Source organism: Ochotona princeps, chromosome 32 (genome assembly GCF_030435755.1).
Source record: "Ochotona princeps isolate mOchPri1 chromosome 32, mOchPri1.hap1, whole genome shotgun sequence".
NCBI lineage: Eukaryota > Metazoa > Chordata > Mammalia > Lagomorpha > Ochotonidae > Ochotona > Ochotona princeps.
This window is the reverse complement of record NC_080863.1, coordinates 8696922-8710653: the sequence shown is the minus strand read 5'-3', so window position 1 is coordinate 8710653 and position 13732 is coordinate 8696922. Positions and strand designations below refer to the sequence as shown.

Genomic DNA, 13732 nt, shown 5'->3' with positions numbered 1-13732 from the left:
CTGGCTCCTGGCTTCAAATTGGCTCAGCTCTGACCATTGTGGCCATTTGGACAGTGAACTAGTGAATGGAAAACTTTCCTGTCTCTCCTTCTCTGTAAATCTAATTTTAAACAAAATAAATAAATCTTAAAAAAGAAATCTTGTAATTACACTTGAGGTTGAAATATCAGAAATATATTTACAGCATTTTGTCTCAAAGAGAGTTCCTCATTTCTCATACTTTCTCATTGTCTATGAAAATTATCTTATGTAAGTGTTTTTTAGAAAAAATTCTAATGCTATTAACTTTTTCCTTACTTTTTTATAATATCACTATAAGGACACCAATGTATTTAAGGTTATCACTGTCTGTCTTTTCTCATTTCTCTAGTCTTGATCTCTTAGTGTCATGTTTAGGCTTGTCTCATAGAATAAACACACTGTTGGATTTCTTGAAATTTCATCTAGAAAGTCATGGTGTTTCAACGGGTCAGTTTATTTTTCCATCTGCTGGTTCACTGCCCAGATACCTGCAAGAGTCAAGCTGAAGCCAGGAGCCAGGAGTCCCATCTGGCTCACATGTGGGTAGTAGGGACCTAAGTGTGTTTTTATATATATATAAAAAATATATGTGTATATACATACATACACATATGCCCTCAAATATACCTATACGTTCTAAGAAATCGGCATATTTATATGTCCCTAAAAAATCTTCCGCCAGCAGAAGCAATCAACATTTTATTTAACATCTATCATAACGGCTTAATACTCAGAAACTTTAATAATACCAGGATGCAATGCTATGCTGCTGCTGGCATGTACTACGCAGTAACCATCCCGACAGCCTGGGGATGTGCCTTTGCCACGGCAAAAGCGTACACACCTGTTTCTCAGGCATCTTCACCATCAATGTTTGACCTTGTAGGCAGCTTAGAAAATAAAATTCACACTGAGGGTTTCTAAAGCTGGCTTTAACAATACTCGCCACAGAAATAACCTAAAGTTTTTGCCCTTACAGCATGGAGGAGGAAATCTAGGGAACTTCCAATAATTGTAACATGCAGTTTTTGGATTTACTGACTTGGTCTTTGAGCTTTCCCCAGTGTTCTCTGTGGTTTCAAGGAAGGCATGCCAAGTGCAGGAGCAGTTCCAGCGGAACCACAAGGACTTGTACTAAGATGCACTTTGTGAATTCCAAACCCACGCCCATTGGAGAGAACTCTGAAAGTTCTCACAGCCTTGCATACAAGGGTGAAAAGAAGGAAGAGGTGAGTTGGCCACGGGCTGCTGGCTATTATTCATCATTGCTTTTAGATTTAATATTATAAAAAACTGGTGTTTTTGTGAAAAGGAAAAAAAAGTTTGCTTCTTAAGAAATGAGTTCATTAACAATTATTTACCACAAGACAGAATTTTCTAGAAGAGTATTCACCTTTAAGCCATGGTTGAATCTATTTTGCCACTAGAACATAATTTCCCAGAGTGTCTGTTGTGGCACAACAGGCTAAGTTAGTGCTTAGGGCAGCAACATCGCATACGGAAGGGCAGGCTTGAATCCCGGCTTCTCTGGTTCTGATCTAGTTTCCTGGTAATGGACTTGGGAAAGGCAGCAAGAGGTGGCCCGTGTGCATGGGCCTGAGCCACCCACATGGAAGGCCAGGAGGGAGTTCCTGGCTCTTGTCTTTGCTCTGGTCCAGCCTAGGCTATTCAGGGCATGTTGGGAATAAAGCAGTGAACGGAACATCTTTGGCTTCTCTCTGTTTATGTCTCTCATTCCCTATCGCCCTGCTTTTCAAACTTTTTTTTTCCTAAAAAAAAAAAATCCCAGAATTAAAAAAAGAAGCAGATCTATTTCTCTGAGGGTCTTATGATTTTCAAGGAGAGGGCAGTATCCTTGTGAAGACTCTGTTGATGGCCCTAAGGAAACCAGTGCGGGTCACACTGTGTCCTCTTGGAACAAGCAGGAGCCTCACAGGGAGTAATGCAGAGAGGAGACAGTCACAGGAACAGTTTTGTGTAATTAATACACCAAAAATAACTTCTTCGTGGAGATCAATGGACATGTTTTATCTGAACCACGTTCACTCAATTAATAAGTTAAATCACCAGGAAGCTCCTTGACCTCATCTGTCCAAGTGCTGACAGTTCAAAACAGGCCCTAAACTTAGACTGTTGTCTTTTTATTATTTTTTTCTTTTCCCCCTTGCCTAATTGGCTATTTAACTTTGATGAAGAACAGGCTTACAGGGTGGTGGAGCGGGGATGTGTGAGAACGGTTAGTCTCCCAGTCACTTACATTTAAAGGACCTACATACTGTTTTCAGATCCTGTTATTTAGAAAGACATCTCTGAGCAGAAGTGAGATAACTGTCTCCATCAAGCCAGGAAATGTCTGTTTCAAAAAAAGAAAACGGGGATCTCAGAAAAATCACACAGACTTGGAGACGGACAAGGCAGATGGGATTCTTCCTTCAGCACACAGCCTCTCTGGTTTTATCTCGCAGTGAGGAAACCATTATTTCAAACTGTAATTTCTTTGTCGGCAGTAAGTGGCGTATCATCTAGGAGGTAAAGCTGCCTTTGTCAGGGTCAGCGGTTGGTCCACTTTATCTATAGGTAAGAGTGCTCTCCCACAGGATGCACACTCCGGGAGTGCCCAGCCTTATTTTAAATGTGCAAGAAACTGGCCATGCTTTCTTCTGATGGGTGGAAATGAATGGGCAACTGTGCAATCCTTCCTGAAGAAACCTCCAAACAGACTGAAACGGCTCTTACGGAACATTAAAGGTCTCTGAGATACTCTCAAGGCCGCGCTCTGAGTCCCTGCCTCTGTAATATCTCAAGTCCATCAGGCGCTCAGAAATGGCAAGTGTCTTCAATTTTTAAAATGTTTTTTTTTTTGGTCTTCTTGTTTCATGTTTTAAGAGACATGATTCCACTAGGAAACACCTTCTTTGGCATATGAAATGTTCCAACAGGAACCTGCCTGTGTTTCTCCATTCTGTGTCAATGATGAGATGGTAAATAGAACATTGCTGTGTTCTTTCTGTTTGTTTTGAGGAAGTTCAGTTGAGGCTAACTCACCATTAATTCAGGCATAGGTCTGTTTGTGTTTCTTGTTTGATTTTTAACATGCCAGCCTCCTTGTCCAGGAACTTCAACTGAAACCTGACTTTAATAAAGTTGTGTAATTCACACACTCTCTCATCAGGAGTTTGCTGGTGCTGATCATAGAACATAACCAACATTCAAAGACTGGATCTACATCCTACAACCTGTCTGACCCATCACTCCAACGTGTTCTCTGCATTGCAAAATTTTCATAGTGATGCCTCTTGGAATTCGGATAAATTGGATGATACTACTTGCAGTGCTTACCATATACAGACATGCACGAAGACAGAAAATCTATGTTAGTCATTTTAAAAGGGTTAGAGATTGTGATACTAATTCACAAACTCTTTTTAATCCCCCCTGGATCAAATTGTGTTTTCCCACAATAAAACCGACACGCGATCATGTAATAGGTGACTGCAGTGAAGCAACAAATATCACTGTTATGAATGGAGGCTGTGTTGCTCTTTGGGTGAACCACTTAGGAAAGTTGACACCTCTGCAATTTAATAATAATAGTAACTCCTCCATAGAAGCGCCATGAAAATTAAACAGATGAAAAGATACACGTCGGCTAGCACAACAGCCGGCGCACTGCACGTTTTCAAAAAAATATTGATGTTCTAGTTGTTCCCTATAACCCCCATTTTCTCCGGCGGTCTTTCACTAATTCGGGGTCAGGAGGTCCAGGAGGTTCCTTCCATCCCTTCTGTCCTTCTTCCTTCCTCTTCCTCCTCCTCTGTTGTGCCTCCATTTTCCCTTCAGTCTGCGAAGGGAATTTACATCTAAGAGACATGAGTAATTCGCTGCCTCTTCTCGCTTGAGTTTTACGTTCACTGAAGACGACATTCAGCTATGAAAGTGACGAAGCTCTACTTCCCGTGATATCTGGATACCAAGCAACCGTGAACGAATGACGTAACATGCAAAGGTTATAAACGGATGTGGCGAAAGTGCCAATGAAGTAATGTGAAGCAGATAACTAGGTTTTAGAATTAGGGTCTGCGTCATACATTCATTGGCTGTAGTAATATGAGATTACAGAACTGGATCTGCTGCCAACTCACTCCCCAACTTGGTAACTGATAGATGTTATTGTTGGATTTCTTCAAATCCAATAATTGTAACAAGCTGTAATACACTAGCTGTAATACACTAAGAAATAAATGCTGGTGATAATTGTAGGGTGTCAAGCACAAAATTCAGAGATCCCAAAACATGTATTTTTTAAAATCTGTATTTCAGAATCAATGCAACAGAGCGCAATTATTAGTTATCAACAAACAGTAGTTGATAGTATTCCATTGTCTAAAGGTTAGTGTCAGGAACTACTAGGTATATAGAAATACTACACACAGTTCCTGGGGGAGATTTAACCTCAAGCTAGAAAAATAAAACAAACATGTAAAAAGTTAAATGATGATGTGCGTTAACCAACACTATGTAAAAATATACACAAAACAGATCAGAAAAACTTGTAAGCATGGCTGAAGTTTAACTTCGAAGATATATCTCTTGGTATCTTACTTAAAAGGCAAACGTTTTATGTTTGATTTAAGTTAGTCGGAACTTTTTAATCCAAAAGGCAGAGAGTCTGAGATCTTCGATCCTTGGATTTATTCTTCCAATACCCCCAACATCCGTTAACAGGCTGTGGCTTCAGGAGGGAGCTGGTAATTCAGCCCAGATCTCTCACACAGCTGACAGGGACCCAATACTGGCTCCATTACCACTGACTCTTCCTGAGCGTGCATTAACCGGAAGCTGGAACCTGAAGGGGAGCTTGGGAAGAGACAGTGGTAATCGATCTAGCAGTGCCCAGTAGTGCCCAGGCACTCGGATGTATAAGCCATGGGATGACACGGGCAGCTCCAGTTGCAGCTTATCTAAATGCTTTTTCCAAATCTTAAGGCTAATCAGAGAAGAGATAGTAATGGCACATTTGCCTTCATCTGCAATGGTTTTTTTTGTTTTTGCTCTTATTTTGCTTTTATTTAATACATAACATTGTATTAAATAAAAATGTAAAACGTGACAATACACATCACTTTTGCCGTTGGCATGTTGGAGAATTTTTTTTAAAAGATTTTATTGTTATTGGAAAGCCGGATATACAGAGAGGAGGAGAGACGGAGAGGAAGATCTTCCATCCGATGTTTCACTCCCCAAGTGAGCCGCAACGGGCCGGTGCGCGCCGATCCGAAGTCGGGAACCAGGAACCTCTTCCAGGTCTCCCACATGGGTGCAGGGTCCCAAAGCTTTGGGCCATCCTCGACTGCTTTCCCAGGCCACAAGCAGGGAGCTGGATGGGAAGTGGAGCTGCCGGGATCAGAACCGGCGCCCATATGGGATCCCGGGGCTTTCAAGGCGAGGACTTTAGCCGCTAGGCCACACTGCCAGGCCCGATGTTGGAGAATTTTTAAAGAGTTAGCATTTTAAACAGGTCTTGAAGATGGATAGGATAAACAAAACAAAAAACAAAAACAAAAACAAAAAAACAAAACATACTCTAAGCCGAGGGGAAAGTCTGAAAAAAGGGAGAATGCCATAGACCTTTTAGGGCAATGTGGGAATTCCCGCTTGTTTTCTCTCAGGAAGTGCATGCTACAGAAGGCAAAACCTAACATTATAGTCAGCAATACCAGAAGAAACCTTCCAATCCACATCCAAAGCCTGGCTTCTGGAAGCAATCTTAGACTCATCCACATTCTGAGTGATTGAGATTTTGCCTTAAGAAGATGAGCTGAACAACCATGTACACTCCCAGGCCTCACACACGGGTGGCAGGAACCCAAGGGCCTCCCCAGGTCTGCATTAGCAGGAAGCTGAAATCAAGAGCCCGGGCTGGGAACCGAACCCAGGCACGCTACTATAGGAAGGACTTGTTCTACCCAATGTTTCACCCCTGTGCAAATTCATCTTCATTTTGCATATTTTGCCATGTGATGTCCAACTGGAACAGCAGAAGTTAGTAAATGAAGATGCGAAAATAAGCTGCCAGTATTGCTTAAAACAAAAACAAAACAAAATAAAAACAACAAAAAAAAACCCCAAACAGATTTGGGGCCTGCATTGTGGAGTTGCAGGTAAAGTCAGAATCTGCGATGCTGGTATCTCTTACGGGCGCCAGCTTATGTCCCACAGCTCCACTCTCAACCCAGTTCTCTGTTAATGGTCCAGAGAAACACCAGAGATTGTTGCAAATGTTTGGGTCCTCACGTACAGGTTGGAGACCAAGAGGAAGCTCCTGGCTCCTGGCTTCCAGCTCCTGGCTTCAGCCTGGCTCAGCCCAGGCTGGCTGTTCGGGGAGTGAACCAGCAGATGGAAGATCTATCTCTCTTCTCTCATCCCTCCCAAACACACATTATATAAAATTTCATAACTCTTTCAGTATAAATAAATAAATCTTTAAAAAAAGAAATTTTGATTTCTTTCACACCGAAACCAGTCAAATTTAAAGTCAAATTTATGAAAATACTTCTAGACAGTTATGTAGAAGTCACCCCGAGCGACAACTGGCCTTGCAAATACACACTCCTGGTACTCACATGAAATTCACACAGCCTGTGCCAGCAGGTGGGGCAATCCAGACGAAGCTGAGGTTGGTTGTGGGCAAGTGGCTCACGTGAGAAGCCACCACACTGCACATGAACTGGTTGCCAAACTGATGGTCAGACATGATCCCTGCGGGGCAGAAAAGAAAAAAAGTTGTAAAAGACAACAAAACCAAGCCCTCCCGATCATGACACAACAACGTCTCCTGGACATTTTTCTTCGATGTTATGATTCAGTATGCTCTACTATAGAAAACAGTGGAGAGATTTCTTTAAAAAGATCAAAATCAAAACAACTAGAAATTGACTTGCCATAAAACCCAGCAATCCCACTGCTGGGTTTATATCCCAAAGACATGAGATCATGGTATCAAAGAGATACATGTTCCATCATGTTTATTGCAGCAACCAAGGTGCTCGTCGTCAGATGACTGGACAAAGAAAATATGGCATTCATACACAAATACGTTCTCCCTCATATGTGGGAACTAAAACAAACAAAATCTCACTCTGAACATAGACTGTTGATTACTAAAAACTATGAGGGCAGGGCCCGGCGCGGTAGCCTAGCAGCCAAAGTCCTCGTGCCTTGCTAGTGCTGGCATCCGGTATGGGCACTTGTTTGTGTCTTGGTGGCCTTGCTTTCCATCCAGCTCCATGCTTGTGACCTGAAAAAGCAGTCGAGGATGGCCCAAAGCCTTGGGACTCTGCACCTGCGTGGGAGATCGGGAAGAAGCTCCTGGCTCCTGGTTTTGGATCGGCTCAGCTCCGACCATGGCATACTTGTTGTATGACTCAGCAGAGGATTTGTTTTGCAAATTTAAAACTAGCCTGAACTTCAAAAGAATTTTTTAAAATACAAAAACTAATAATTCATTATGTTATTTATCTTCCCTATAAGTAATGCTGTTTTTCACTTCTTATTGCTAGAGTGAAATGAATTATTTTAAAAATTAGTGGTAAGGAGTGACCCACCAAAATCATGCTGTGGTATGTATTTCTTCGGTTTGGTTTGATTCAATTAATTAGTTTTTATCCAATCATGAAGGACAACCAGAACCAACCTGCAGCTGAAGGAGGTTTGGGTCACTGAAAGAGAAGGGACGAAACACCGCGGGCGCTGAGAGGGAGCCGGGAAGGGACACGCACTAGGTTAAAGAAGAGTGACCAGGTTTTCCTGGGCATTTCACAGTTTTAATATTGAAAGACCTGCATTTTAGAACAACCCCCCGTCGGGAGAGAGAGAGAGACACAGAGAGAGAGACAGACAGAGAGAGAGAGAGTGAGTTCAGGGTATTATAGTTTTGCATCTGGGTTTGGGGCTATCATGAAGTGGAGACCATTCTGTCACAGAGGTATCCTAATTTTTATCTACAATGCATAAAGAATGGAGTGAGGCTAAATCTGTAGTTGATTTAGGAAAAGTGCTAGTAATCGTGTTGGCACAGAAACGAATGCTGATAATTTTGTGTGTGTGTGGTTTGCACCATGTCCTTGCTTTTGCGCATGCTCAGGCATAATTACAGAGTGGTGGTGATTTGGTTTCAGGTCATCGTAGTCTGAGGGTGGCCTTGTCTACTGCAGATGTTCTGTGAAACAGAACACTGTGGCCTAACAATGAGCACGCCAGCTGAAACACCAGGGGATTTTTTTTCTTCCTACTTTTCAATAAAGAAATCGCCTTAGGTTAACCTCAGATATAAAATATAAATAAACAGTATTAACAACACATTTAAAATGGCTAGAAAAACCCCACAATCATGCACTACAGGTCCCTAACCAAAGAAGACAGATAGCAAATAGAAATATAAAGATATGTTCAGAGTCAAATGAGAGTACTTCAAAAGAGTAAAAGAGATAATAAGTTTAGTTTTGTGCATTTTTGAAATTCACGCAGTTTGTCATACATTTTCATGAACTGTTTGAAGTACATTGGTGCGTCACGACGGAATTGCAAATGAAGACAACATTGGGATATCACCATGTATCTATTAGGATGACCCAAATCTGAGTCACTGACAACACCACACACAGAAGGAGTTGTGCACCTGCCAGAGTTCCCAGCCACTGCTCTGGGAATGAAAACTCAGCCAGCCACTACAAAAGGCAGTTTGGCAGTACCTTATAAAACACTCTTACAATACAAGTGAACAACTGTACTCCTTGGAGTACCTCGAAATGAACTAAAAACTTGTCTCCATACAAAACCCTACCAATGGCTTTCCTTAACGTCTCTATTGGTACTCACCAAAAATTTGAAAGCAACCAAGACGTCTTTTTCTAGGTGAATGGCTAAACAAAGTCTGGGGCATCTAGACAATGAAATCAGTGAAAAGAAATGAGCTGTGAGCTGTGAAAGGAACTTAAATATTCACTTTGCCAACTGAAAGAAGCCAATTTAACTCTGACATTCTGGAAAGTGCAAAGCAATGGAGATAGTAAACAGAAGAGTGTTTGCTAGGGGTTCCAAGATGGGGAAAGGATGAACAGCCAAAATACAGAGGCTCTGTAGGACAGTAAAGCTGTTACTGCAACTCTACAAAGGGGGGTACCTCTCACTTCACAAATATTAAGGATTCACAGGGTGATAAAGATGGATCCATGTAGGTTCCTACTATGTAATAAATTCACCAGCATGGGGGCAGGATGTCAACAGCAGGTTTGTCCTGTGTGGGGTCAGAGATCTTTACTGATGGGAATTCTGTAACTTTCACTCAGTCTCACTATAAACACATACCTCCTCTAACAGTAAGATTTCCCCCCCACCCCCACAACTGAATAAAGAGTGTCTGAAGTAGGATATTCCATTTTCAAATTCTCTCCTGTACTGGCTTTGTGACTTTGGGTAAATGACTTTCTCTCACGAGATCCAGTTTTATGGTCTTCTAAATGTAAATGTTATGCCCTCTACATCTTAAAGTTGTGAGAATTAAAGGGTTCAATATATCCAGGTATAATCACATTTAGTTCAAAATCTACAAGTGAACTCTCATTGTGTCTAGTTTTTCTGCCTGCCAGTGCGATCATTCTAAAATACAGTCCTGTCTATGCTATTTCCCTAGGAAACAAAACCCCCTCAGTGTGACCCCACGTTGTCTATAGCTACACTGTCCAATAAGGGTAGTCGCTAGCCACGTTGCTGATTAAAGTTTAACTAAATTAAAGGCAAATTAAAGATTCTGTTCTTCAGTTGCCCTAGTCTTATTTCAAGCATTCATCAGCCACATAAAGTCCAGTGGCTGCCATATTGTCTACTCAGTCACTCTCAACCACCTGACAGATCCCATGCCAAGATTTACCTGATCTTGTACCTACCTCCAGGTAAACTCACCCCACTCCTCCCGTGGATGGCTGCTCAACCTTTTACTTCATGCCAGCACTGCACTTAGCCCAAGGCATTTACAAGGCCCTATGTTCTTTCTTTCTTTCTCTGTCTCTTTAAAAGCACAAATCAGGCATACTAACCTACATTCCTCTGGCACCTCACACACTCTGCATAGCCAAGCATATTACTTATTTTCTTCCTAATTTTACTTTTTGATATCATGCTTGAAAATGGCTTCTCAATCACAAAGATTTTTTTAATTCTATATTTTCCTTCTACTCTTTCATTTTCACATTTACATTGTTAATGATGTCAACTTTTAAATTAAAAATGTCATTGGAAAGGTAGAGGTGGGGGAGGAGCTCAGTCTTCCATGCACTGATTCATGCCCCTAAGTACTATAATGTTCAGGGGTAGGTAAACTTTCCAAATGCCCACAACATTCACTGTAATGTTCAGGGGTGGGTCGATTCTCCAAATGCCCTCAACACTCAGAACTGATCGGGTTGAAGCCAGAAGCTAGAAGCCCAGTCTGGGTGCCTTTCATGGGTGGCAGAGACCCAAGGACTTGAGCCAACATCTACTGCCTCCTGGGGATCCCAGGAGCAGAAAGCTGAGATCAGAAACATTGCTGCGACATGAACCGAGGAACTCAGATGTGGGGGGCTAGACTTTAACTACTGTGTGAAAACCTGCTCACACCCCCTACATTTTATAATGCATCAGAAAATCGGCATTTAGCTTTATTGTTTATCCCAGGTTCCAGGCAATCTGTCCTGGAAATGTTATGTTACGATGCCTCCTTAGAGCTTTTTCTATCTCCTATCTTACACCCTGCTTCAACCACTGGTTTTTCTGAAGGATGCAAATGATCTAGTCAGTGCTACTGTTCAGTTTCCTTCCATGTCTCCTTATCAGAGTCCAGAGAAATACAAAGTTTTTAGCATCACTTAGAGCATTCAGTAAAATCTGACCCCTACTTGCCCTCCCTGTTCTCACCACTCCTACGTTCCAGCCATGGCCAGGAGTGCTGGTCACGAGGCCACACTCAATCCCACGTCTAAGTTGATTCCCTACTTTACTTACATCTACCCCACAAACGTGTGTTCTCTTTTTCCCCATCCTTCTTTGCCACTAGGATACATCAGACATTTGCCAACCCTCAAAGACTTCTCTCCACGCACTGCCCTTGCCCATGTTTTCCTGGTGCCCTTCCTACATGCCACCACAGCTATTCTATCTCTCGCTTGATCATCCCGCCAAGGAGTCGAGGAAGGACTCTGTCTTTAATCTTTACATCCCAGTAACCTACCATGATATGACACAATACAGATATCCAAGAAATTTCCTTATTGGAAAATCAGGTATGCAGAGAAGAGGAGAGATAGAGAGGAACATCTTCCATCCGAGCGATGACTCACTCCCCAAGTGGCTACAATAGCTGAAGCTGAGCCAATCGGAAACCAGGAGTGAGGAGCCTCTTCCGGGTCTCCCAGGCAGGTGCAGGGTCCTAAGGCCTTGGGCCATCCTCAACTGCTTTCCCAGGCCACAAGTAGAGAGCTGGATGGGAAGCAGGGATGCTGGGACATGAACCGGTGCCCATATGGAATCCCAATGTGTGTAAGGTAAGGACTTTAGCTGCTAGGCTACAGCACCAGGCCCCAAGAAGTGTTTTCTGAATTAAGTACAACTTTCAAAATAAATGACAAGAGGAATTAGATCACATGTTACATTAACTAGCAAAATGCAAAATCTTCTGCAATAGGTAACTCTTCAGAATATGTTACAACTAGTCTAGGAAACAGAAAAACAAGTCCATATGGATGATGCCATTTTTCTCACTCATGGTTTTATCTGGTTTTATACTGCACAGACAAAATTCATCAAGCTGGAAAAACCACGAGGTTAGGCAGGATGAGAGACTACCAGACAATCACAGAATGCGAAATAGACTCAACAGTCATGACTCAGGAACTGTCGCTCGCCTCTGGTCAGGCACAAAAACTGGAGTGGGTGGGAAGTGCCACATCTGTAGGAGCCTGTCGGGCCCAGTGGAAAATGAAAGTTCCAGCCACAATATCGTGGGAAGGGAAGTGACCCAAACAAAACAAGGTGCCAGAGCCTTGGATTCACGGCCAAATCCATTCCTCAAAGCCAATCTGGGAAAGTGAGTCAATACTAGGCCACATATCACTTTTACAGCCATCTAAAGCAGCTACCTTGTCACAACCTGGGTGAGTATGCTCCTGACAGACATTTTTGCAATCTAGCACATTTCTTCTCAGCAGCACCAGAAGAGACTAAATCAATCCTGGAATCCAGAGATTCTGGATTAATTGGTGTACAATTAATTGAAGTACAACCTGAACACCTGGCAAACTTGACCAAGAAATTCTAATGCATAACATGAATTTGCATTACATATGCGCCCTGGTAGAATGCTGTTTAGAATTTGAAGTTAGGGGAACATATCTGAGGTTAGAGTAGCGCATCACCACAATATCAACATACACTTTGGAGGTTTCCAATAGTGTCTTATTAAGTAGATCATTAATGACAAAGCAAGACAGCCTATCTAAAACACACCCAACATACATTCTCTGGGCCTCTTTAATGTCCCTTTGGTACCATGAATGGGCAACGGTCTTTACTCTTTTAATATAGAGCACTGGGGTATTATACTGCTACCACACTTTAAGTGATATTTTCTTGGAGGTCATCTAAAAGTTGGCTGGAGTTGTTACCTATGCAGCAATTTAATTATCAAAATACCAACTCTTCCGTGTCTCGCTGTCTCTGTCTCCCTTTCTCCCTGCTTCACAAATAAAAAGAAATTGCTCTGCTGAAATGCTAAGACCCAACTGAGTCTTGAAGAAATCCTGCAAGTTCCACGTCTGTTATCCCTTCCATGAAGCAGTGGTGTACAAGCAACCACTCACTGCTCTCCACCACTGATAGAGCCTTCATCACCGTGCCTCTCCCCAGCGGTGTCCTGACATCTGTTACCAGCACATCCATAATCATTCTCACCCCTTTCAGCTCAATGTGAATGAACAGAAGAAAGACGGAAGGGCCTTCTTCCAAGGCAGACACACATGAACAGGGATAGTCACAGAAAACAGGGAGGGGAGTGAGAAGGATCAGAATCCAATTGTAGTATCTAAGGGAGCCACGGCAACCTTCGTAAGGACTTTGTGTCACAGAAGATACAAACTGTTTGACTCCTGGAAGAACCCTACTCTTGACATTATTGAAATATGAATGTGAAAGTGGATTTAAATTTAGGGTGCTTTCCAAGCAGCATGCTGGACAACATGCTTAAGGAGTGCTCAATAGTATTTGGAAGAGGAGAAACAGATGTATCAGAAATTAATTCTAACTTGCTTTTGAGAGGGTATATATTTTTATGTGTATGTCTAATATAGTTAGAAGAAAAACTTGTTTTATTTATTTGGTTATGTCCAAATCATCATATGCAAAATTTTCTGTGGAATTTGCTCCCCAAGGGGAAAAATACTTTCCCTGGGGACTTCTGTGCTTTCTTGCCGTGATAACTGGGTTATGACAGAAAGTAAACACTTTCAGAAAGCACTTCTTCCAACTTCGAACTAAGAAAGTAGAGTTTATCCTTCAACTCTGAAGTTCTACAAAATCAGTAACTTTTGATTTAAGCAAAGTATTAAAGAATCTTTATAAAAACATTTCCTTTTGAAGAGTGTGTTCACACATTTCATAAATAGAATATTCACACTAGCGG

At 42.0% G+C, this 13732-nt stretch overlaps 1 protein-coding gene across 1 annotated transcript in view; it reads right to left on the bottom strand.

The window, feature by feature from the left end:
• The window catches only part of RELN (reelin), a 384643-nt gene that overhangs the window by 270698 nt on the left and 100213 nt on the right, over nt 1–13732 (bottom strand). Inside the window, exon 3 of the mRNA XM_058657530.1 lies at nt 6645–6780. Coding sequence (XP_058513513.1) covers nt 6645–6780 — 136 coding nt within the window. The remainder of the gene's footprint in view (nt 1–6644; nt 6781–13732) is intronic.